The sequence below is a fragment of the Ambystoma mexicanum genome, chromosome 1p (genome assembly GCF_040938575.1).
Source record: "Ambystoma mexicanum isolate Mex_15411 chromosome 1p, UKY_AmexF1_1, whole genome shotgun sequence".
Classification (NCBI taxonomy): domain Eukaryota; kingdom Metazoa; phylum Chordata; class Amphibia; order Caudata; family Ambystomatidae; genus Ambystoma; species Ambystoma mexicanum.
The window spans coordinates 1,277,520,259-1,277,547,429 of NC_090921.1; the positions used below are offsets into that span (position 1 = coordinate 1,277,520,259).

General features: G+C 47.4%; 1 protein-coding gene across 1 annotated transcript in view; it reads left to right on the forward strand.

The window, feature by feature from the left end:
• The first annotated feature begins 8,234 nt into the window (after positions 1-8,234).
• The window catches only part of LOC138452889 (cathepsin D-like), a 229,166-nt gene continuing 210,229 nt past the window's right edge, over positions 8,235-27,171 (forward strand). Inside the window, exon 1 of the mRNA XM_069605235.1 lies at positions 8,235-8,413. Within this exon, the coding sequence (XP_069461336.1) occupies positions 8,352-8,413 (62 nt within the window). The 5' untranslated portion in view covers positions 8,235-8,351. The remainder of the gene's footprint in view (positions 8,414-27,171) is intronic.

The window sequence follows — 27,171 nt, forward strand, 5'->3', positions numbered from 1 at the left end:
TGTGCACTGGAAACTTGGGCTACTTAATGACAAGCAGTTGCAAAACACTTCGAACTTTCCTCTGTGAGAAACCAATTTGATTGATGGATACACTACTCCACAACACTGGTCACCCTAACCACTCCCTCCTCAGCCCATCTCATCCCTCAACTAGCTCATCACTACTAAAATCATACATTCTTACATTAGCCACACTTCTTCAGACGACCAATCAACTCTAGGTACTTAACAGATTCACCTTCCTTCTTGTATCAACAACCGTTCTGTTAATATTTGCACTCCACAATCAGGGGCTGCCCATATGGCTAACCTGTGCAGTCCGTACGAAACACAGACAACATAGATATTTTCATATCGGCGCACAGGTAATGGGTACTTCTGACCTGCATCCATTAACACCACAGGTTTCTGCATCTGCCTTCCTGCTATCCGACTAACACTCCCTGCCCTACTTTCTTACAGAGCCAGGCACAGACAGGCCAACATTATTGGCAGATGGGCCCTATTATATGACCCCTTCACATTGCATTACATATGTTTTTTCTTTGTACTCTACGAATTCTTTGAGTATATTGGTGCTGATAAGAAAATACTTTTAATTCCTTCTGTCTTTTTTATATACATATATAAATACATGAAAGTATTTAAGATTTCTGTGCAAACCACAAAATACTAATTAACAAAAAAAAATTATCTTCAAGGTCTTCTGGACACATTGCAGCTGTTCTGGAAGTGCTCTACGAGAGACGGTCTGTGTACAACCAAAGCTTGAGAGCAGTGCATCTCTGCGAGTTGCAAAGGGTGATGTTACATACATAATTACACAAAGGTGCGAAAATGGAGAAATACATTTTGAAATATGTGCATGCTACCCAGGGGCAAATGGGACATGCAAAATAACGTTCCTACCATCTTCGACTAATGAGTGGAATCCGGCCTTACCTCAATTTCCCACACTGAACCCTCATTATCATTTCCTTGGTATTATCAAGAATAGACTACGCAAATAGTCTCTACCTAGGACTGCCTGTGAACACGTCACCAAAAAACAACAGTGCATCCAGAACACAGCAGCAAGAATACTCCTATGATGAAATAGAAGAGATATCACATCAGCCCTGAGAAGTGGACATTGCCTACCAGTTAGGAAACTAATCAATTTGAAAGCCCTCTTCATGGAAGGAGTCTAATTCCTCCTAGCAAAAATCATCCGATTCAGCCCCAGAAAAACATTAAAATCTAGCACCGACCACCAAAAAGAAACAAGACACGATGTCAAAATTAAACTCTGAGGAACTGTCTTCTCCATTCTTATAGTCAAACTACGAATTAAATTCCGAAGGTAATCGGGACGACGGAAGGCCACCTAACCTTCCAAAAATGGCTAAAAACATGGTTAATCAGTGCACAGGGATAAAAATGGATCAACAAATACTAAACAATGATCTACCTTACAGAGAGGCCACTTCAACTGCATAAAATGCCCAAACCACACCCAGATGATTCTGCACGCCTACACACAGGTGAATTCCCTAAAAAAGAAAACAATATCAAAGCTGAGCAATATCCAGAGACTACCCAAGACCTACTAACCATTTCCTTTTCTCTACCACCCTCTGCAACCACACACTCCCAGGTGACTACCGAACCACCCTGCTAAAACACTCAATCCGAAAACAACTCACAAACCCAAATAGCCTTCAACACCCAACAACACCATCACTGGATGCCACCTATCCAGAAAAAAAACATCCAGTGTACGAAACAAAGCACACCCAGAAAGCACACTCGCACAGATGCCAGTTACTCCTATTGTACTCGCATCAACAAATGAGCACTTACCAACTCACCCCACTTTACCTTACAGAGCCGTGACAGATGCTGAAGACCACGGAAATGGCAATGGTGCACAATATAAATCAATTTAGCTTCACTTAACATAACTAATATTCTTAGATAATTTCAATGGTGGCCGGTTGGATTTTTCCAGTGGGGGCAGGGGGCATACATAATTTTCTGAAATGAGTGCAAGATTGTACCTAAACCATTTTTTAAAGATTGGAGGTGCCCCCACCAAGAACCTTTTTTTAAATAATTGGTTGAAATTGAACAGCAAATATTTTAGAAACATTGAGTAGAAAATCCAAAGAGTTTACGATTGTTTCTGTAGTAGAGGAACACAGGAAAAACACCAGCAGGTGCCAGGGCATCACACAAACAGTACATACGAGAACTTTTAAACGCATTTGTATGCTAGCTTTAACCTACGGAGAAAGAAAATGATATACGTAAGTATTGCCATGGTAAGAACCCATGTTCATTCTGTGTGTGCCCAATATGTGCCAGCATTCCACTGTAAAAAGGCACTGCTGCTGGCTGCACCCGATACACCATTATGCCTCTGTAAGTATGCTACACGCTAGCTGTGCCCAATATGTGGCAGCATGCCACTGTAAAAACACATCAATGCTGGCTGTGCTAAATATTACCATTATTGCCACTATAAATGCACAACCATTCTGGCTGTACCCAATACATGCACGTATGCTGCTTTCTGTACAAATATTCAAGCAGCCTTTTCCAAATATGCCAGCATGCCATTGGAAGCATGCATTTTTATGCTTGCTGTGCCGAATATGTGTCAATTTGCCACTGCATGAACACATAGGGCCTCATTACACGGTAGGCAGAGGATTAGCACCTTGGTCCATGCCGGTAAAATACTGGCACCGCCTTGGTGGAAAGGGGAATTACCGCCATATTCCAAGGTTGGCGGGGCGGTAATTCCCCCTTCCCCCATTGCCCTTCCCCATTCCCATTTTTGCCCCATAGGGCTCTATGGGAATGGGGAAGGCGCTAATTACGGTGCCGCAAATTGCGGTACCGTAATTAGCACCCTGGTCCCTTTGCGGGTTGGTTTTTAACGCTGCAGGCGTTAAAGTACCTACCCGCAAAGGGACCTCGTAGTAAGGCGGTAAGGGTTAACGGTCACCGGTACCATTACCGGTGACCGTTAACCCTTACCGCCTTCCATGTAATGAGGCCCATAGTCAAGCTGGCTGTACCCAATATGTGCTGGCATGCTACGGTAAAAACACAATTTCATGTATGTTGTGCCCAATATATACTGGCTTTTCCATAGTAAATCAGTTTAATCTTGAATGTGCTCACAATATATGCCAACATTGCTACAGTAAAACATGTTCATGTTGCCTCACTTTCCTGCAGCCACCATTCTCCTGTGTTCATGCTGCATCCCTCCTACATACCACCCGACACAAACGCAGAAACGTATATACACGCAACCATGCTCCCACACACATGCACCTGCCTTTGCATGCATGCTCCAACTCTAACATAGAAGCACCGGTTGTCACATGCATGTGCAGCTTTCACAACCACGTACACACTCAAAGTAACATACACACGATATCACATATAAGCACCAGCTCTCACAAATACACCCCCCACTCTCAGACAGACTTTAACTAGTGTCTTCATGCGCACACACACACACACACACGGACACACTTCAGCACATACACAAACATGCACACAATTGATTTGAATCCACTTACCAGGATTGAAGGTGGTGGTCGGCTCCTGCCTCGGCTGCAGCCAGCTGCTGCACCCTCGGTGAGCATGGCAGGCAGCTTGGTGGCACCCGAATCTCGGGCACTAGATACACAATGTGCTAGGCCTCTGCATCTCGTCCATAGTTAGCAGTGCTCTTCCACCCATCTGGCCACTATGGAGGAGCCAGGCAGAGTCCCAAAATAGTACATGGAGAGAGAATCATACCGAGTGCTCTCGCCCCCGCCCCGTGCCGGGACCCTGAGCTGCCACCGCTCATACCCGATGCAAGGCTGCTATGCACAGCTCTCCCAGGCGCACATGAGCCAGTGGGCATGCTGGATGCACCACTGCAGGCAGAGGGGGCTCTGTGCTGGCCACTCACTGCGCGGCTCAACAGAAGTGTTCAGGGAATAACGTTACAGAGCTCACCATTTGCACAATGCATGCATGCACAGAGCTCTAAACATTGATTGTTCCTAATATTTTTTGGTTTGTGGAGCATGCTCGAGGAGAGGGGCAGGGCTGTGTCAGAAGTAAAAAAAATGGTGTGTTTGTGGCTGTGTTAGGTGTGTCTGTGTGTGTTCGCGCGTGAGCCCGCGCGTGCACGTGCTGGGTTCAAAGCTGGCTCTCTATTGTGGCACTGGCATCTTGAATATGTATGAGAGGGGCCATGCCTACATACAGTGTGGAGACGTGCATTATGGGAAAGTGTTTGACAGGGAATGTGGGCATACTTGCATAGGTAGGCAACATGAAACGTGTTTCGCAGGTCAAGGCTGGCATATATTGTGGGGGCATGCGTCATGGAAACCGTTTGTACATCCCAATGGCAGTTTATTTGTGGCTATATGCCTAGTAGAACTGTGTTTCGTAGGCCCATTACTGGACATACTGTGGGGACGTGCATCATTGGAAACATGCTTACAGCACAATGTTGGCATATTTTGTGTAGACATGCATTATAAAAGCGTGTTTTATGGGTAAATGCTGCTAAGTTTTCTGGTTACAGGAATCATAAAGGCGTACTTTACAGAAATGTGCGGGCATATACTATTAACACGGGCATCATGAAAATAGTTTACAGTGGCAGTGTTGTCAAACATTGCTGGCACAGGGTTCAAGAGATGTGTTTTCATTGGCAATGCTGGTCCTTCTTGTGGCACAGGCATAGTCAACAGGGTTTTAAAGGGGGAATCCCTGCATTTTTTGTTGGCACTGGCATTGTGAAAATGTGTTCTTAAAATGATGTCGAGTACTTTTGGTAGCCTGGCCTTTAGAAACAAGCCTCTGTTTGGTAAAATATTGTGCTGCAAAATGCATCTTTGTAAATCCGTGTGAGTGGTTCTGGCTGACACGCTACGCCTCCTCGCACATGCCAGTTTACGAAAATAGGCACACGACTACACTTCAAAATTCAGCATTTGCCACTAGCTTTCAGTCTGATATGCCACGCGCTAATGAAGGGACAAGGCACAGCCTCAGGATAGTCCTAATGGAACAACTCACCACAATCCTAAGAGAATGCACAGGTCGGATAGTTGCATGCCCCAGGCCCCCATACACATATATAAGGCCAGATTGTCAAAAATGAGCACCAAAAAAATGCATAGTGTGTGTGCTTTCTTCCATTTGCGCTCATTGCTAAAAATGCGCAGCTCACCTTATTCTCAAAGGTGACCTGCGCATTTCAGGTGGGGCTGGACAGTGGCGCAAAGATGCGCTGTCCCGCCCCCTTGCACACACTAGTGTCAGGAGACTGGCAGAGCAAGTGTTCCGCATGTGCGGTATTGGGTGGTGAGGAAAGGCGGCACTTGGGTGTGAGCCTGCGAGCATGGTGAGTAGAGTGAGTAGAGTGAGACTAAGTGGGGGATTAGGGGGAGGAAGTGATAATGGTGACTAGTGTGGAGTGTAGAGAGAGAGGGGAGACTAGTGGAGCGTAGTGGGAGTGGAGAGAAGATGAGAATAGTGGAGTGGAGAGTAGTGGGACTGTAGAGTGGAGCATAGGAGTAAGGAGTAGACTTGAAACAGGGGAACGTTGGATGGACAAACGAGAGCGGGAGAGAAAATAGAGATGGGCAGGAAGAGAAGGGGGGGAGTGGAAGGGTGTGATAAGAAGGAAAGGACATCAGGGGAAGGAATAGGAGAGAGGATTAGAGGGAGAAGAACAAGAAAGACCTGGCGGTGGAAAGTGCCAAATTCCTGTTTTGAAGACCATGGCAGTTCCTGGGATCATCAGGCTATGATGCGCCTAGAAGGTCAGAAGGGAGTCGGGTTAGATGAAACAGTGGTCTTCAGGCCCTCGCCGCTAGCCAGGGAGGTTTTTAGATGGTACGGGTGGTCTTCAGGCCCTCGTCACTAGCCAGGGAGGTTTTTACATGGTACGGGTGGTCTTCAGGCCCTCGCCGCTAGCCAGGGAGGTTTTTAGAGAGTAGGTCTTCAGGCCCTCGCCGCTAGCCAGGGAGGTTTTTAGAGAGTAGGTCTTCAGGCCCTCGCCGCTAGCCAGGGAGGTTTTTAGAGAGTAGGTCTTCAGGCCCTCGCTGCTAGCCAGGGAGGTTTTTAGATAGTACGGGTGGTCTTCAGGCCCTCGCCGCTAGCCAGGGAGGTTTTTAGAGAGTAGGTCTTCAGGCCCTCGCCGCTAGCCAGGGAGATTTTTAGATAGTACGGGTGGTCTTCAGGCCCTCGCCGCTAGACAGGGAGGTTTTTAGATAGTACGGATGGTCTTCAGGCCCTCGCTGCTAGCCAGGGAGGTTTTTAGATAGTACGGGTGGTCTTCAGGCCCTCGCCGCTAGCCAGGGAGGTTTTTAGAGAGTAGGTCTTCAGGCCCTCGCCGCTAGCCAGGGAGGTTTTTAGAGAGTAGGTCTTCAGGCCCTCGCCGCTAGCCAGGGAGGTTTTTAGATAGTACGGGTGGTCTTCAGGCCCTCGCCGCTAGCCAGGGAGGTTTTTAGAGAGTAGGTCTTCAGGCCCTCGCCGCTAGCCAGGGAGATTTTTAGATAGTACGGGTGGTCTTCAGGCCCTCGCCGCTAGACAGGGAGGTTTTTAGATAGTACGGATGGTCTTCAGGCCCTCGCTGCTAGCCAGGGAGGTTTTTAGATAGTACGGGTGGTCTTCAGGCCCTCGCCGCTAGCCACGGAGGTTTTTAGATAGTACGGGTGGTCTTCAGGCCCTCGCCGCTAGCCACGGAGGTTTTTAGATAGTACGGATGGTCTTCAGGCCCTCGCCGCTAGCCAGGGAGGTTTTTAGAGAGTAGGTCTTCAGGCCCTCGCCGCTAGCCAGGGAGGTTTTTAGAGAGTAGGTCTTCAGGCCCTCGCCGCTAGCCAGGGAGGTTTTTAGATAGTACGGGTGGTCTTCAGGCCCTCGCCGCTAGCCAGGGAGGTTTTTAGAGAGTAGGTCTTCAGGCCCTCGCCGCTAGCCAGGGAGATTTTTAGATAGTACGGGTGGTCTTCAGGCCCTCGCCGCTAGACAGGGAGGTTTTTAGATAGTACGGATGGTCTTCAGGCCCTCGCTGCTAGCCAGGGAGGTTTTTAGATAGTACGGGTGGTCTTCAGGCCCTCGCCGCTAGCCACGGAGGTTTTTAGATAGTACGGGTGGTCTTCAGGCCCTCGCCGCTAGCCACGGAGGTTTTTAGATAGTACGGATGGTCTTCAGGCCCTCGCCGCTAGCCAGGGAGATTTTTAGATAGTACAGGTTACTGATCTCTAGTGACCACCTTGTGGATTAGAGGAGCCTGGGCTAGGGTGCACAGAGTGTATGGAAAGACGAGAGAGTAGGGAGGGCCCTTGGGAGGACCTCCTTTAAATAGATGATAAAAACTCTTGCACTGTCTGTGGGAGTTGCTATAGTCTTCCCACAATAACACAATTCTTGGACATTCTGCAAATGGCCAGCATGTGGTGATGGGAGACAGATGTGAACACTGCACGTTACGCCTAAACGGTCACCAGCTCAGCTTGCGGCCTTTCCGTTAGCCCAGAGACGCCCTGCACCTGCATAAGTGGATATTATTTGTCAGAGAAGAGAAAGCACAGTCTTTCTTTCAGGTGCTGTTTGCGCGGATAACAATAGACTTTTACTTATTGTCTAGGGGCACAGGATATCACGCGAAAAAGGAAATCCCAGCAAGTCTCTCCCTGGGATTCTATCCCCCAGCATTTTCCCGCTCAGTGAAGGGAGCATAAGGCGCATCCCCCCCCCCCACATTGCGGAATGTGGGGGGTGGGGGATACATTGCCTATATCCCCTTGGTTCCTACTTCAAGTAATTGGGCTATAGAGCAAGCTAACTGTGTCCCCAATCAGTTGCTGGTTCTATTGTTTACTGCGTCAGCAGCAGGAATGATGCAAACTGAGGGTGTTCCATGCTTTGGCCTAGTATACGCCTATGTGTAATGTGCCCCCCACGCTTGGAAGCACGGCTTCCACGTAGTGCAAGGGAGGGAGGGGGGTCTCAGGAGGCAGGTCTGAGTTGGATATGTGGGATTTGAACCAGTGACTGAGATGTGACGTACGTATCTTAAGGTTACCACATGTCCTACCTGTTTTGTCATCATCATCCACTATAAATGGCAGCGGCGAGGGCCAATCCCCTCCCGTGCACGCAGGGCTTCTGCGCCCGGGACCAATCGGCTCTTATCGCGGCCTCTTCTCGCCACAGACCGCAGGGAGTTCGGTACCCGCCCAGAGGCCACCATGTGAGGGGCGCACTCCAAGTGTGAAGTGCTCTCAAGGCACTTCCTGACCAGCAGCCCAGAGTCGCTGGCACCAGAAGCCGACGCCACCATGAAGCCCTCCGCCACCCTCGTGCTTCTCTGCCTGGCTCTGGCCGCCGAGGCGCTCTTGCGGTAAGCAATCTTGGATGTGGGCACCAGGCTACGAAGTCGCGTTACAGGTGGATGCCCCCTTCTAAAGTACGTGTGCAGGGGTAGGCTGCCCTCTGGGCTAGTCTCTGCCACACAGCAGGTGCCATCCCCCGTGGCGACTACTTTCCCAGCGTTTGCTGAGTGCTCGCTGGCATGTCCAACCAGCGGGTGCACTGCCCAGGGATGTGGCATGTGCAACAGGCTTTTTGTTGCACGCGTAGAGATGAAAGGCGGACCTGCCTGCTGTGTTGTACAAGTGGGGGGTTGTGGGACTGTGCAAGGAATGTGCTTGCATGGTCGCACGCTGTTACAGGACATTGGCATCTGGGTGTGGATGTTGCATAGTTGCCAGCCTGATCCATTCCAAGCTGTAGCTACTAATCCAGTATTTGTTTTGCGCATTCTGGGATTTGCAATCAGAGTTTTATAATGGGAAAAGCAGAACTCCAAGCTCCAACATGCAAAAAAACACAAAGAACAGGACTGGCTAAGCACCTGCAGATTAGAATCAACGGTGTTGGCAACTATGATTGCTGCACAGCACACAGCAGGGGGGGCGTGTATTCAGCTCTTGCACTGCTTGCAGGGGGCAGTGGAATGTGTGTGTAGTGGGGGTCTAAAGGTGGGTGGCCATTGCACAACACAAGGCAGTGGAATGTGGACTTTCCTGTTGCGTCTTGGGAAGATAGCTTAGGGGCTACACGCTCACCTTGGAAGCAAGAGGACACAGAGCAGCACAGGTTCGATCCCTTAGTCTGTGGTTAGAAACCTCTGGGTATTAAGCCGTTATAAAGGACCAAGTATAACCACACAAAGCGGTGGAATGTAAAGCTGGACTTAACAAAGCAACTCTGAATGGTGATCGAACTAATCATAACCACTGGTCTTGCATTGATCACACTCCAAACCATCGTTTTTGTATCTGGCATGTCAGCACAGAAATGGAAACCCCATATGCAAATCGGGCGCGGCCTCGTCCGAAAACGAATCAGTCCAGCCCGAATATGGCGCATGTGGTTGAAGTTTGTGATCAGTCTTGTTGGCGGAGGTGGATGGTTGCTGGCGGCCTGGCAAGTTTAGGCAGATAGGGCAGTTTTGCTCTGAGTTGCATTAGGGTAGTTGGGAGAGAGAGAGCGGTTCTCAGTGGTGTCACGCGGTCCCAGAGGGGCGCAGTTAGGAGTTTTACAAAAGCCACAGCCCCGGATGTGTGAACATGCTCACTCTTTCATGAATTAGTTTGCAATATTGAAATCTCAACAACAACAGCTTGCACCTGTTATATAATCAGCAAGCAAAGATGATTTTACTACTAATCACTTTATAAAAAAAGAAATATTCCATGTTAGGTGAACATGTTATTCATAAGGGGGTGGGGGTCGACATTTCTTTTTTTTTTAAAGATTGTTGTATTGATTTATTGTATATATTGTCATTATAGTAACATTCTAAACACATGGCTTATTTTACTGTTTGTTTTCTTTGTTCTTTTTTTGTATAAAGGTTTATATAAGCCAAAATACAATTTTAAAAAAGTGTTTTCACACCTACAAATTATAGATGACTTTAAAAGAAAAATACTTTCAAAATCACCCGTAGGAATAGTGTTCTGGGTAAGAAAGGCCCACCGCCCCGTGGATGTTGACATGTTTTACCCAGGCACTATCAACGACTTTCTTCAAGACAAAACAAGAGCATGTTTCTATGTATTCTCTTGCAGGGCTTTAAGTGGGCCGGCGCCCCGTCAGGCTCCAACAATAGTGTCTTAGACGAGGCCGTGCTGGGCCTCCCTAATGTCTCCAGCTAACCCCAGTCTACTGGAAGGCAAGACGTTTCTTCTAAAGCCCGAACCTCTCACGTATAAGAACGAGCTTCGGGCTTTAGGAAAACAAAGCCTCTCCTGCCTTTTCGTTGCGCAAGGGGCACGAGGGTGATGATCCATGCAAAGTGGTGCCTGGCAGGGGGTCGGTGCCCCAATTAGGAGGCAACAGTTACCGGATTTGAATGCCCCCTGTTAGGCCACGGCCCTTTAGCAAAATCGAGCTGGGGCTTGCCTGTTGGCGTTCAGGGGAGGCAAGTGGTGCCTCTTAATTGTGGCGCCGACCCCCTGCCAGGCCACGCCCCTTTTCGGCCACGCCTCCCCTAGAGCCCCTGCTCGATTTGTCAGGCCACTCAAAGCACTGGCCCAATCGCCAATAGTTTTCTTCCATAATCAGTGACATGCGTGTCGGCTAGATAGGCGGCACAGCACCTCCTTCGCTGCATATCTGCAACCCCCAATGACGATCCCTCCATACCCCTATCTTTTAACCGGATATACATACCCCAACATATTTTGCTGTGTCTCATTTTTAAAGAGGATGAACATACATTCTGTTGAGACTGCAACATAGAAAAAAATGCCTGGAAGAAAGTGTGTGCGACCGACAGACCTTTCCGAGTACAGTTCCTGGCTCATTTTCTGTCCAGGTGTTGGAATAGTCGCATTGAGAGCCAATGAGGTGCATGCTGACATCTGCACCTTTCAATGGTACCATGTACAAATGTTGAGAGCCCAAAGGTGCAATGAGCTACTGTGGCTGATAACGGCCAGCTACAGCTCCTGGAGTAAGTGTAAAGAATGCGGACCCGAGGAGAGGAGTGCGGTATAATTAGGAGAGAGAGGTGAGGGAGGAAGGAAGAGTTTTACGGGTGACTCCAGCATGGGGTAGAACAAAGGTTAAATCACAGAGCGCGGGTGGGAAGAAGCCTCGAGCCCATGGAAGAGCGCAGGTGCCCCACTGTCACCTTCCAGCTGTGCTTGGGGCATATGTAGACACTCTACGCGCAGTGGTCTCAGTTTGCCCTAAGGAAATCACATCAACGTCCTGCTTTTTCTGGACGCTTGAAACTGCCTTGCGGCAAAGCCCTGTTATTTTGCACCAGGGTCCATCCACCAGGACGCCTGGCAGGGTAAAGGCCTGTGCCAGCTCAGATGTTGAAGGTTTGCGCCAGCTTCCCTTCCCCTGGCACCGCTGGCAGGTTTTAAAACAGCATGCCCATGGATGACACAGAAGATGACCAGACACTGATCATTAGGACGATGTGTTTAAATAAGTAGTTATACGTATGGTGACACAATCCAAGAACGAACTACAGTGTTCTGCTATCGTGATTGGCATTTGATAGTCGCACATTTTGACTTATTGCACAAAAACCCAGACTCGCTAGAGTGGAAAAGGTTGCTTTAATGTGACAGGTCAAAGCTTACAAATAAACGCTTACCTGGCTCCCTGGCCTTACAAACTATTTACACAACCAAATAACAACTACAATGTTCATTTTCCCAACAATTAAATAATTAAAGAAATCAACTTGCTCCCTAAACATCCCTTGGTCCCAACAGTCTCCTTACCACTTCTCAAGGCGTCCCGTTTTTCCCCTGAGGCCATGCCCCTTCAGGTTCAATACCTGCTCCCCCGGGGTAGCCCGCTTGTGCAAACACCACCACCCCATCTTTTCACGTGCCATTCCCCTATTGTGCTTCCCTCCCCCCACATCTAAAGGGGCCATCCCCCCCCACCAGAAAAACCCTCCCCCGAGGTGTTCTTTCTGCCCCACCCCCCAATCCTTCCTACTTCCAACTCTTTAACATATCTCTCACCAACCAGATCACTTCCGACAGATAGTAAGTATTACCAATCATAGATAAGTGGATACCATCCTCCCTAAATAACATAGCTCCTTCCTGAACGATATCCTTGTGGTCTAAAACCTGCACCGCCACAGAGGCACAACATTTTACCATCTTCCTGTTCATGCCCTTCCACGCTCGCTCAATTGCTCCTTCACTTCTCGCTCCCCTCCAAACTCTCCTAGGCAACAACTTGGTCCAAACTACAGATGCTTGTGGCCACATTTCCCGAACCCATAACAAATCCCTTTCCAGTATCCCTAACCAGGTCATTTTCCGCAGCATGAATAATCAGCCCATCTGGAGTCCCGTGGCGCTCCCTCAACCCAGCCAACATTGGGAGTAACTGATCCCAGCGAAGCCCCCCTAAACCTGGCCATCTTACCAAAACATCTCCATAGCTGCAACCCAATTGCCTGCCAAAAACTCTTTTCTCAGCCTCTTTCCCAGCCCACTTAACCATGAAATGATCCACAATCCATAACTGTGCCATCTGCCCCGGCCTCCGAGCAGCATCTGAAAAAGAAATGATAAATTACGGACAAAAACCAACATTATGTTTAATACAACACTCCTGAAAATTCTTAAAACTGTTCTTTCAAACATCTCGTTTATCCAAATTTCTGACATACCCTTTGTATCTTTCTGACTTCCAACGCCCCAAACTTTTCACCTTGTCTTCACAATAGCCCAACCTGCTACCTTCAGATGCTGCCCCCATCCTAAATGAATGAGCTCCAAAATCCTCTGCCTTCTCACCCACCTTTAACAAAGCTGTCCTTAACACCCCCAAAACTTGCTGTGCTAACAGTGGCTCTCCCTTCTCGTGCTGAAAAACCAAACCTAACCTACCCCGACAACGCTCCTTCCAAGCCAAACCTGTGCGACCAGGGCATAACTCCTTACTCCCCCGCCCCAGCAAAACCCAAGAGCCCTTTCCTTTCTGATCTGTTTTAGACCTCTTGATCTTGATATCCAAACCCACGTTAGTGAACTGAACATCTTCCCATTGCAGACCACCAACTCCCCTCTTCCCCCCACCAACTCAGAAACCCTAAAAGCCCCAAAGAATAGCCAAGTAAAACAGGTTGTAAACAATTCACCTTCCCAGTCCGACCAGCAAATTCCCCCTACGGTCTGACACAGACTAACTAGCAATTCAAGCGATATCAGTCTCCTCTTAACTTTTTCCCTCTTGCTTTCCCTTGCCCAACCTTCAATCATCCTGCTTGACATTTCTCCCCCGCTCGGTTGAAAACCCCAAAACCACTTCCCGTAGAAAGCAATCCCTGCCATTTTTCCCAATATAGTTACTTTGGACCATCCCCTATCCATGCACCTCAGTAGGAAATTAGTGACATCGTCCCTTCTCCGCTCTTCCGCATCCCCCCAACCTTTCCAACTACGAGCCCCTCCTCTTATAAAATCCTCCCACGCTCTCCTGTAAGCCTCTCTAGATGCCGGAGCCAGCGAAGCCTCCACCAATGAAAGCGCTCTCATCTTACTATTTTCCACAGCTTCTCCGGAATCCTCTGCCCCTCCTGTTCCGATTCTGGAGCCAATCCACGGAATCTCTGCCATTGAAAACGAGATAACGCATCAGCAATGCCATTATCCTTGCCTGGCACATGTGTTGCCTTGAAAATCACATTCAATTCCATGCAACGCAAAACAAACTCTCTCATCAGCCTCAACACCCTGTGATCCCTTGCTGACTGTCGATTCACTACATGGACCACGCATTCATTGGCCCTCATTACAATCCTGGCGTTGGACCATGGTGCTAATAGCAGCATGGTCCATGCCGATAACTTACCCACTCCGCCATGGCGGAATGGGGAATTACTGCTCCATTCCGAGGTTGGCGGGGCGCTAATTCCCCATGCCGCCATGGCCCTTCCTCATTCCCATTTTTGCCCCATAGGGCTCAATGGGAATGGGGAAGGCGCTAAGTACGGTGCTGCAAATTGCGGCACCATACTTAGCACCAAGGTCCCTTTGCGGGTTGGATTTTAACGCCTGCAAAAAGCAGGCGTTAAAATCGCCAACCCGCAAAGGGACCTCGTAATCAGGCGTTAAGGGGTTAACTGCGCCGCCACCTTTTACGGCGCCGTTAACCCCTTAACGCCAGGGTTGTAATGAGGGCCATTGTCTATGTTGAAATTCACCTTCTTGTTTTGCAACTTCTTCCCCCACAACTCCAACGCCAACAACAAGGGAAAAATTCCAGGAATGCAATGCTCCTTCCCCCCTCCAACCAAAGCGATGGCCACTTCTCCGCGCACCACTTTCCTCCCCAAAACACTCCAAAACCTCCTGCACCTGCTGCGTCTGAAAAAATTTGCACTTCCCAAGAAACCGGCTCTCCTTCCAACCACATGGAAACTCCATTAAAATTCTCCAAAAACAAAGCCAAATTCTACCATCTCCCCTGACTGCACCTGTCCCTCTTATCCGATGATGTGGGCACTTTGCTCCTGCCATCGACCTTGCCATGTTTCTGCAAAAAATAATCCGCCCTCGGGCCACCACTTTGCATGCAAAATTCAAATGCCCCACCAAACTCTGCATTTCCACTAGCATCAACGTCTTGGCCCCTACCGCTTTCTCCAGAAATCCTACCAGTTTGCTCACCGTGTCGTGCGGCAAGCGTGAGGTCATAGCCAATAAATCCAGCTCAATCCCTAGAAATGTCAACACCACTGCCGGCCCTTCTGTTTTGTCTTCCGCTAAAGGCACGCCCAGCTCTCCCATCAAAACGTGGAACAACTTCAGCATCTCTTCACACTCTCCTTCTCCTTCCGCCCCGCTAATAAACAGGAAGTCATCTAGGTAATGCAGAACACTTTTACAGCCAGAGGTGTATGAAAAGACCCATTGCAGGAAGGAACTGAAATGCTCAAACAAGGCGCAAGAAATTGCACACCCCATTGGTAAAGCTTTTTCGATGTATATCCTGCCTTCAAATTGCAAACCCAACAGCCAAAAATCCTCTGGGTGCACTGGCAACAATCTGAAAGCCGCCTTAATGTCACACTTGGCCATAAAGGCCCCACACCCAGCTTTCCTCACCAAGTCCACAGCCTGATCCACACTTGCATTAACAACCCCACATTCTTCAGGGGCAATGAAATCATTGACAGACATGCCTTCGGGCCATGACAAATGGGGTATCAATCTGAATTCCCCAGGGGCTTTCTTAGGCACCACTCCCAGTGGGGATACAACTAAATCACCATCTAAATCAACAAATGGCACTACTATCCTTCCTGCCGCTATTTCCTTGTCTAATTTTTGTCTCACCACATCAACATTTTCTTTGGCTGACCTCAAATTTTCCACCCGCCGACGCACCCTTGGCCCCTGATAGCCCAACCTGAAACCATGTCCAAAACCTTCACTCAAAATGCTCGCCCCTTCCCTGTCCGGATAAAATTCCAACTACTTCTCCAACGCATCCAATTTAACTTGAGTAAAAGCCTTTTCCCACAACCCCTCTGCCAGATCTTCTCGCCCTGCCCCTGTCTCCCTGTTGGAAACACTGAGTGAGAGAGTGTTTTCCTGCACATTTGCTACATTCATGCCTAAACCTACAGAAGTTCCTTGTGCAGCCATCCTTGTTAAACACCCAACACGCTGCTGAGGACTGCCCTCTACCTCCTCCCCCCCACCCCCTCCTGGGCGGGGCGACCAAGAAAGGGCCGGAAAGGCACGGGCAGCCCACTTGCTGTGTGCAACGTCGGGGCAGGTCTCGTTGGAGCCATCCATTGCAACCATAAATCCATGTCTATCTCACCCCAAACCGCGTGACTGTCTTCAGCCATCGTCGCTCTAAATTCCTAATCATAACGCACCCACGCAAAGCCCCCGAAACTTGTGAACGCCTTCCTGATCACATCCATATATTTTAGCAAAGCCACACACCACTCCGGAAATTTCTCACAATATACACTAGCGTAAATAATGAACGTTGATGTCCAGTTTTCAATTGTTACCGGGACTCTTCGGCGCGAAGCCAACTCTCTCTCCTCTTCCTTAGAACCCTCCTTTGCTCTCACTTCCCTATGAAGCAATTTAAAAATGTCCACAAATTCCCCTGCCTGAATCTTGTCCTTAGTTGCTGCCATTAAGTGCGCCCCCAAAGGTTTTGTGATGTCCATGTAAGGTAGCTTTTTCTCCTTGCGCTTCACTTCGACCTCATTTACTTTTGAAACCTGCACCTCGAGCGCCAATGGCTACGCCACTTTATCCGTTTGTATCTCCACCGAGCAAATTCCCTTGTCACCCCCCATGGCTCCAATAGCCTGTACACCAATCTCTTTCCTTGTCTCTTGCAAACCAGACCCTTAATTTCCTACCCTCGTTCTCATATCCCTTCTCTGCCATGCAGATGACCAATCCCTTTCCCGCTCACCTCTTTCCGTTCCGCCATCTCCTGTCTGCGGTCTGGCTTCCACTCCAATGCTCCTCATTTCTTTTCTTGCTGGGCTCCTACTGCAGGGACAAAACATGTCAGCCGTCTCGGCCAACCAATTGCTCCCCGACCTCTTGCTCCCCAACCCCCTTGCTCCCATCTTTCCCGAACCCACCTAGAACCCCTCCTCTCATTACCTACCCTCATTATTTCTCTATGACCTTCATCCTCCCACTGCCCCACATATTCCTCAATCCCAACTTCCTCATTCCTGAAATCCCATTGTTGATGAGAGCTCATGCTCGAGTCTCGTGGATCATTTTCTTGTGAGCCGGGGCGTCCGCCCCGTCACTCCTTTGACGTCTTCTCGGCGGGGCCGCGGAAACCACTTCCTGGTCCTCTTCTCTCGGGCGAGGCGTACTCCCCTCCACCCTGTGATCCTCCTCGCTAGGGGCCGTGCTGCGCCCTCTAGACTGACCTTGCGCTGCCCAAGGAGGGGCCGTACCTAAACCCTCTCCATATTCATCCTCTTGAACAACGGGGCCGCGCAGCGCCCTCCGCTACCTGTCCCCCTTTTTGGTGGGGCCGTTCCGCGCCCCTCCCTAATATCACTTAATGATGGGGACCTCTCTCTCCTTCTCCCAACTACACTTTTCCTCAGGTATTTGCTACCCTTGCCCCTCTGCCCGGCTGCCGCGCCCTGCGCCCCATCACCCTCACTGACGTGGATCTCTTGTCCTGTCCTTTCTTGAACATTCCTCAAATCCTCCACCTCCTCCTGATCAATACGCTCTGCAACCCGAACCGGTTCCTCACCTAAATGCAATTCCCCCCTAGAAGCTCTCATATCGATCTCCCTCCTCAACTTTCTGCCCCTGGATTCCCACGCCTCCCCTCTGCCAGCCGCAGGGGTGCAAGCCACCACTGCTGCTAGAGCCCCATCTGCCGCTGCTCTGCGCTGCGGCCTACCACCACCTACCTCTTTTCTCCTGTAACCTCCCCTACCGCCCCTTCCAGTTGGGCTTTAGATGCCCTACTAATAATCTCCAGGGCCTCCCTAAGTGCCCTGGCATCCACTAAACCCTTCTTACTGGTGCCCTGGCCCACCATTGTACACTAAAAAATCTGACCCGGGTTCTAAATAATGCCCCTATATAATTAATAACTATGCTAAACCCCCGGACAGCACCTAACTGCGGACAGCTGACCCCTGTGAAGAAAAAGGAAAGAAGAAATGAGGTGAAAACCAAGATAATAAAGAAAAAGGGTAAAATAACTGTCAACCTTCCCCACTTACCCATAGTTCTTATATAAAATTACTAACCCTTGCTCTTTTTTTTTAATATAATTTTGCATCTTTGGAAGGATGAAAGGCTGAGTTTGGCCCTGCCGGATTCAAACCAGATTCGAACCTGTGCAGGCAGGCTCTGCACGTGCGTCAAACGCCACCACTGCTTTATCCTTGTAGACAACCATTATAGCAGACACAAAACTGGTCAATCACAGCAAAACAAAAACAATGCACAAAATGTAAATTCTGTTAATAAACGGCAGAAAACACACTGCCTTCTAACGTGCTGTTTATAACATTACTAATGGCTCCTAATCGGGTTACAGTCCCATTAATAAATGGATTTTGCCCCCTAACAGGATAGGAACCTGTTGCGAGTGCTCGCTGTGCCACTTGACCAGCTCTAACTCCATAAATGGATTTTGCCCCATAACGTACTCTACCTACGTTCCGGACTCTAAAAAAGGACGGATAACGTCCTTAACCCCCTGCACCAGCTGTACTTGAAAGGAGGGAAAGCAGCACGCAGGAGCCTGAAGTGGCAATTATTTAATAAAATATACGAACTAAAAGGACTGTCGGAACCGCGCACCCCCAAAAACAGACACCGCCCAAAAACATGTGAAATACGAAGTAAGTGGGGGTACCTTATATATGGTACCCCCGGCTATGTGAAACTTTGAAACTTTTTTTTTTTTTTTACAAAATAATATGTTAAATAATTCCCCTAACCTCCCTTAATACAACAAACTAACCTACCTCACCTCACTTTACACTAGTCACCAAGTCCTCACTACCAGGGAAGGCTCAGGAGCAGGCGACAGAACTTCTCAAACCAAAGTCCCCAATCGTCGCCTGCTTCCCGAACCTTCCTTGCCCCTTAAATACCCCTGAAGACGTTCTGCACACGGCCACCTCGCCGCGCCCCCTTTTGCCATGCGTCGTGTCACGCCCAAAGAGCTATCGCAGCTGCAACCTCAAATATATTGACAGCGTCACCAGCAACAGTGGGTGGGCTGCAAGCTGCCGCCCCTGCGTGGCATTGGGCCCTGGCATTTATTTGTTTACAAATTAAGCACCGGAGGCAAGTAAGGGGTGTGTTAAGGTACTAAATGGGTGTATACATAAATTGTTTTGCCTTACCTGCCTACACCTGTCTCTCGCCACGTCCACCACATAACTCCCAATTGTATAGAGGTTTTGTGGGTCTGTAAAGCATCTTTGCAACTATCCAAACAAGTGGCAACTGTTATATTTTGGGGGGGGGGGGCGATAATCTTTTGTATGCATTGAAGAATAAAAGAAAACCATAGAGAAGATGGCTTCCTTGGCTTCCGAAGTTGAAGGCGGGCAGAAACGCACCAGGCTGTGGCAAAAGCAGAGTGACATGCCTCAAAGTGCTCAAAGCTGAATCCACAAGGGCCACCAGGAGAAAAAAGGACAGAACGAAGTTGACTTTTACTACGAACGAAGAAAGTCCCATGCTTGGGGCAAACGTTCGAAGGAGCTGAAAGGGTGGGAATCATGAAAGAAACAGGAAGTGATCCGACCATGGAACAGGGGAAACACTGTTCAGCGTGAACTCTAAAACCATGACTAGAACCAGGTGGAAACAATGGTCTTTACTGTGCGAGGGCCTGTCAGATAACAGAGCACTCACAGCCGCCCCAAGGAATGTCTTCGCTTCCTGGTAATCTGGCCAGTCAGTAGGGAAGTTAAAGGCCACATCATTGCCAAGCAACAGACTGTGACAGTTGGGTGAAAGAGAACATTCTAGGATAGGCGCAGGCTTGGGACAAACCATCTTAGTCTAACGAGATAGATTCAGAATAAAACAAAGTAATTTTAAATACAATCGCTATGCCTCCACCATGACGTTCTTCACCGTTTAAATATTTAATGGCATAATTAGCAGGAACTAAAACCGGAAACATTGCATTGTTATCCGCAGAGGACCAACATTCAGTAATAAATACAATATCAAGCGCTAAATATAAATAAGGTATTGTAAAGGGACAGCGTTACACACTGCTGAAGTGGCATTCATACTGATTTGGTATTAATTAGAGCCCGTTTGGGAAGTGACTCAGACCTGGTATGCTCAGGATCAGTTTTAGGGCGGGAAGGGACTAGTGAAACAATCCTGCACTCATTAATAACTGTGACAGTTCAATTAGTCGTTTATTGCCCCTCCAAACAAGCATAGACATAGAAGGCATACTATCAAATCATTGTGCATGTATGTTACTCGGATTTAATCTGTATATCTGTGCCAAATGCAAGAGAGATTGTTAAGACAGAATTCCTTATGGGGTGATTCTATTGCCACTTTTTAGTCCCCCCCTCAAATTTTTAGACCTATTTTTGGTGGCAATAGGGACTTCTCCTGAAGTCCCCTTGCCATTGCAACCCTGCTTCCTTCACTTAAGGTATATGGTACAGAGTTTTAAAGGGACCCGCTTTCTAGTACGCCACCCTGCATGTTTTTGTGCCTGTGAAACTTGAAAGAAATCTCCCTGTCACCGCCTGCCTGCCTGCTGACTCCTAAGCGTCCCATACGTCTTAGTGGGTGGAAAGAGAGAACTCCAGGGGTGGACTGGCCTATAGGGAACTCTGGATATTTATCGGTAGGCCTCTGCACCCTGGACCTCTTTTGTGAGGTATTTACAAATGTTCCCATAGGAAAAGGGTTGGGCTTGCTGAAAATGCGTAATATGGGGCCACTTTGAACATTCTTTCCAGGGCCTCTTTTGGTTCCCAGTCCACCCCTGGAGAACTCCACCATGAAAGGTGCATGAAAGCAGAAAGGTCTGTCCTGTGGGTCCCTGCCCCAGTTACCCCCAGGCTGACTGATTGAACGTACTGTGCACAAAAGGACTGCGCAATGGCTAATCCCCCACACTAACGTGAGATGGGGGTTTAGATTCTACTAAAAACAAGGAGGCGATTATTATGCATTACAATCTTTACTCTGAAACCACAGCAGCAAAGAAAAAAACTTTTACAAACAAAAAGTTGTAAAGAACAGAACTAAATAGAGTTCAATGTCAATGTAAGGGAGCTCCCCAATCCATCATGGAGGACAGGTCATGCCCTGCAGGAGACCAATGAGCAGGGACCCTTCCTTATATAAGTCCATTACTCTAATCCCAATTCCTCTTTCTGTAGCTGTCTTGAACCAGACGTCCACTCCACAGATCAGATGATAAACGATGAAGGCAAATCCAGCGAAGCTCTCGTATCACGCACTCCATAACTTGTAACTGCGAGCCACACTCCTGATCAGAACCTCAACTCGTAGCTGTAAGAACAACAAGCAAGAAGGGTGGGTGGATGGGAAGAACAACAAACCAAAGAATGTTCTCTCTTGAAACACCTGTTTACATGTGTGTCATAACTGTCATATCAGATCATATCAAGGGTGAGTGGGATAATATTTGCCTCCTTGTCTTTAATAGAATATAAACCCCCATCTCACGTTAGTGTGGGGGATTAGCCATTCTATGACAAGACAGGAGGCTCATATTACGCAAGTTCGAAGCCCTTGCATCCCATTAGTATAACATGATCAATACAAGAGAGACAATATAATAAAATAATATAATAAAATAATAGGAGAAGAAAACATTTTCAATGCTTTCATTAGATCAATCAGCTGACCGCAAGAGAATTGCCCAAGACTAGGCTGGTCGAATAACTGTCTTATAAGGCATAGCCAAATCCACTGCAAGAAAAAACAACTGGAAGATGTGCCAATTCCAGCGTCCCTTACAGGCCACCAAACCAGCTGGTTAAAAAGAGCGGGAAAACACTGAACAAAGTTTTCCTATACTAATAGGTTAGGACAAACCCCATCGGAACAATAAACTCCTCTGTTGTCCAATCAAACATTTAAAACACTTAAATTCATACCATCTTTTGGAACCTAGACAGCAAACCAAAGAAGATACGCACTTAGCTCTCCTGGAGATAAAGAAAAATACCCCTTAGGGGTGAAAGCTTTGTAGGTTCCATCCCATGCGTTAAAGGAAGATATCGTATTAGAAACCGGGCATGTCACATAACTACACTGGGAAACGAGTGGGAAAGACAAATCTTCATAAAAAGGTAAAACAGGAGTAAAAAGGTTGTTTTATTAATCTGTAATAGGACGACCTATCCTGAGCGGAGCTGAAAAGAAATAATAGACTTAACACACAATTGTCTTCAGACATATGGGTATACTAAAGAAGGTATGTCTTCTGGAGGCAGAAGCAGAATGGAAGAGAGGGGCCCCGCCTGAAAAGCTAAACATGCCAAACCGCCAAAACGGAGACCTTCAGACCTCCTGAGCTCTTGAGGAAGGACTCTGCTACCATGACAAAAGGCAGATATTTACAAAAACCTGACCCTTAAGAGGCCAAACCTGGCAATGAGAAAACATTTATCTTACATCCAATCGCTACCATTATAGTGATATCTGAACCCCCTTGTAGATGTGCCCGGAGCTTGAACCTTGTTCCCTCCTCCATGGATGAAAAATCCCCTAGAGGATCATAAACTAACCTAAGGCGGACCCTTAAATTCCAAAGTCTTAGCAAAAACTCTAAACTGCAAAGAACTGATCACTAAACAGTTAAAATGAAGTTGTTCACCAGAAGAGGACCCGCCTCTATCTTAGGCAATTTGAAGAACCTTGAAGCTCCCAGCACCCTGAGCTGGCACCTTATTTCAAAAAACAATCTCCTGTGAAAACCCAAAAGGTCTACCTATCATGCAGGTGACTAGGAGAACCAAGACGTTAACTAAATATATATATCCCCGCCCTCTGGGAAACGCACAGACAGATGCCTTTTGATAGTTAATGTAGAGACGCTGGAACGCATTGTAAGAAGAGGGTCGTAATAACTTGGATGGGAGATTAGTAACGCTCCCAGACCCCTCTAACCCACCAAGGGATATTGAGCCTTCCCAAAGGAGGAGAACCCTCCCCCACTTATCTAAGGCAAACCTTGCAACCCAGAAGAAGGCTACCCTGAGGACCACGGTAAAGCCCCGCTTTACACCTTTAAAATAAATAAATACACTCTTGCACTTCTAACCAACCCCCTGACCGTGGAAGGGGCTCCGATTAACTCATTGAAATAGCAGGAATTAGCGCAAAGGAAAGGAAACTGATGGGAGGGAAATGCTCAGTGCGAGTCTGCACTGTTCGCGAGTCAGAACTCCTGTAAAAAGGAAAAACAAAAACCATCGGGTGTTACTCAAAGAGGTGTAATATCATAATGCAATCGCCTCCAAGGATGGAGGGAAGGGGAATGAGGGCGGGAAAGGACTCTTGGGAATTATCATGTCCCGTAAATGAAAGGCTGGGAAAGAATACTGGGACCACTGTCCCCTCAAACTCTGAGGTCTGAGTCTCTGTATGCGTGTGAGGCTGAACTGGCCACTAAGGGAATCAGGGGAAGGAAAAATATTAAGCACATTGCCCATAGCAAAATAGCACTTATATAGTGCTACAAATTCTCAGGTATACTAGTGTTGCTCATCACTACTACCAACAGTGTGTGGTGTGAGGTGTTTACTTATCGATTGCAGCCGGATGAAATACTGAATTAACCTTTCCAAGTTAGGAAACTGCATCAGTAGGCTCAGCACGGCTGTGAAAGCCTGCACTCTATTCGCTGCACTGTAGAAAAAATTATATACATATATAACGAAAGAGGCTAAACAACTCTCTTGAGGGTACAGAAACCTACTTGTACTCCTCGAGGCGAGGAGAAATTGTAACACGCTGCTAGACGGTTAGCTGAACAATAGGCCAAGCTTTGGGAGGAAACCCATGTGGCAGGCGCCAGAAAGTTATTATTTGGCAACTCGTCCATCTGATACCAGCAAGTGTTTCCAAACACTCCATCCAAGCAGAAAATCGATGCCCAACCTTCCTTGAAACAAAACTGAACAGTTACCCTCGAGCTGACCTTGTCGCCACCAATAGTTCAATAGTAAAATGAATGTCAAAATGGGACGAATAGAAAGGGAAACACCTCCCCACTAAAGAGAGCCTCAAGCCCTGCAGACCTCAATAGGGGCATAAAGTATCATTTTCTTCCTCATGACGAGAGAACTTTTCTGCAGCTTAATCAGCATGAGTATTGGGTGAAGCAATTGTTATTGGGGAAAGCAAAAACCTAAGGAAAGGACTGAGTTGTCCTTAAACTAACTAAGCTAAAGGGCGCCAGAAGTTTAACTAAAAGACGAAGGTTAACACCATAGAGATGGCTAGAGGGGAGGTACAACCTCCACATCCCCACATAAGTCTGTTTATAACTACCTCCTCACACTCTTTCTTTAAAGTACTTAATAAATAAAAAATATAAAATATATAAAGTATATAAAATATCCAAGGAAGAGGGGTTACGCCCTCACAGGGGTCCGAACCCCCGGCCCTTATAGAAGCGGATACCTACTGAGCTATCCGGGGTACTGACAATTCTGAGAAATGCAAATGTGTTCCAGTCAACACTTAAACATATTGTTTAGCAAAAGAGTACACTGAGCAAGTGCACACTCAACTGCTCACCCTAGCAGGGTGTGGAACCAGCAGTACACGAGGGGTTTACCTCGCAGAAGAACACAGGCAAGCCTGCAACCAAGCAGGTTTATGGCTCCCATACAGCGAAAGAAATCACCAATGCCATATGCAGCACCTAAACAAAGCTGTTGACCTTAAGGGAGGAATACACTGAGCAAGTGCACCTCAAACTGCTCCTCCGAGCAGGGTGTGGAACCATCAGTACACGAGGGGTTTACCTCGCAGAACAACATAGGCAAAGCCTGCACCAAGCAGGTTTATGGCACCTACAGTGAAGGTAATCCTTTATGCCATATGCCGCGCTTAAACCAAACTGCAGACTAGAAGCGCATCAGGCACTGGAGCGCGGGTTTCAAACATATACATTACAAAACATTCATATTCAAAAGTAATTAGAATTATATATAATCTGCTAAAGTGAAAAAATGCGGACTGGGATGTCTCAAGTTATCGCGCATAACTAGGGTGACCAGGCAACCTTGATTTCATTTTAGAAACCCCCTCTGGGATTTGCATGGTTGGGCGGTATGGTAAATAAAAATGTAATTATTTTTTTTCCCCAACTCGTTCAGATTTTTAAGTTGGAGGATAGGTTCGAACCTCAAACCTTCCAGGTACCGGTGACAACTCCTACTGACTGTGCTACAGACTGGCTTCAAAATAATAGAAAAGAAGGAAACATAGGAAACATAGCGGACCGAGCACGCCCGCAGCACCTGGCAGTCCCAGGTGTAATTCAAAGGAAAAAAGAGACCTAAATTTAACCAATATACATTTTTAAATATCCATGATGTTCCAGACATTGTATTAGAACTGAGGTACCCAGCCTCCCAACACCAAGCACTTAGCCATTGAGCTACTGGAGGGTGTGCTATCCAAAGAAACACTGCAGCCCACAAAAGGCTTTGTACTCGGGTCGCCAGCCCTGCAGGCACCGAATAAGCTAATCAGACACACATGGAGGGCTAAAACAAACAAGAAGAGAGGCTCGCATGCACTGGCCTTGAAGCTTATCAGCTTCAGTCAGACATGCGGGACGGCCGTAAACCTGAAATAAACAGAAGAAATTATAAGAGGAATGCGTGGCCAGCACGAAGCATTAGCAGCTTCTGACAGCCCATAAATCTTTATATAAAGAGAAAACAATACACGCTTAAGCAAATGCCCAGAGGCAAACCAGCGCGAGCGTTGGAAAGTCAAATAAACAGTACTTTAATCTAAAGGACCAATATATATTAAATGTACACCAAGAAATGCTACAAGTACACAATTATCCTTCCATAATGTAACCAATTAAGGTTTATTTCTACTGACAACATGCAAGACACAAACTGAAAGGCGTGAACTTAGCTGTGGTGTCAGCAGCAAAGAAAGAGGAATTGGGATTAGAGTAATGGATTTATATAAGGAAGGGTCCCTGCTCATTGGTCTCCTGCAGGGCATGACCTGTCCTCCATGATGGATTGGGGAGCTCCCTTACATTGACATTGAACTCTATTTAGTTCTGTTCTTTACAACGTTTTGTTTGTAAACGTTTTTATTTGCTGCTGTGGTTTCAGAGTAAAGATTGTAATATGAGCCTCCTGTCTTGTCATAGAATCAGGAAAGTGGCGCTGCAGCAAGAACCTGTCGACTCCCTCACCTGTGACAGGAGAGAGTAACAGGCAGCAGCAACACAAGTACAGTCACAGCAGACAGAAGTCTTCCCTCCCTCATTAATAGACCACTCTCCATGATGAAGCCAAAGACGTATGTACCCTGCTCAGCACTTAGATGGCTCACACCAGTGATTAGCATCACTTTGTGAAACTAAACATACCAAAACTTGAGGTGGAAGATGAAATGGTTGGGCCAAAGGAAGGGACCAAAAAAACAAAATTCAGCCTTATGGTCTCAGGAAGACCAGGTGTGTGGGTCTACTGGCAACCCACTTCTAAAATGTGTTCTTCAGCCCTCTGTCCCAAAAAATGTGGAGGCTTGCTCTGCCTATTCTTGGGAGAAAAAAGGGGTGAGCGAATTGGCTTGAGTGGGGGGAGAATGGAAATAACTGCTTACATGGCGTATGAGGCTTTTTCAACAGCACCTGACCATGGACTGATTTCAATCGAAGCACTGAACGCAACTCACAGTACAGCACTACTGTTAAAAGATACCATGATGGCTCCCCAAACCTTGTACAAGGCTCTGCTGCTCTCGGTCTAGGTCTGCGCTTTAAACAATAAAAAAAAACAGCCTTATGGAGAGGCCTGGTAGGCAAGCGACCAAGTGCAGGGCGGTCTCAAAGGGGCTTGTAGGCAACCACAGGACACTGCAACAGTCATGGTGTTTTGAGGGCTTTTTCTGGTCCATCAACTTATATTACAATACACAACACTACCAGCCAAATATTTGTTTTAAGTTTACCTGTAAATCACTGATTTTGATAGTAAATAAGGATTGTTCAATGTACGTCAGTAGCTCCTTCCTTTCTTCTATGCTGCTGCATTGGTGCACTTCATAAAGACTTCCTAATTCTTGAAGCCTGAACTATTAGTTCCACCAGTGTCTTCCTCTCAAGTCTGTTATAGAGCTCACTTGCATGTGGACTCAGCACTGAATGGACTTGGTTGGTATACTAAATATTTAAAAGCAATACATAAAGGTCCTGATTCCCAAAGATTTGTAATGGAGCAAATCAGAAGACATCTGCAAGCATCTCTGATTTGCACACGCTATGTTATACCTAATTCTCAAAATGTAAAACTGCAGCAAATGTATAGCTGCCTGAGTCTTTTTGAGATCACAGAGAGCA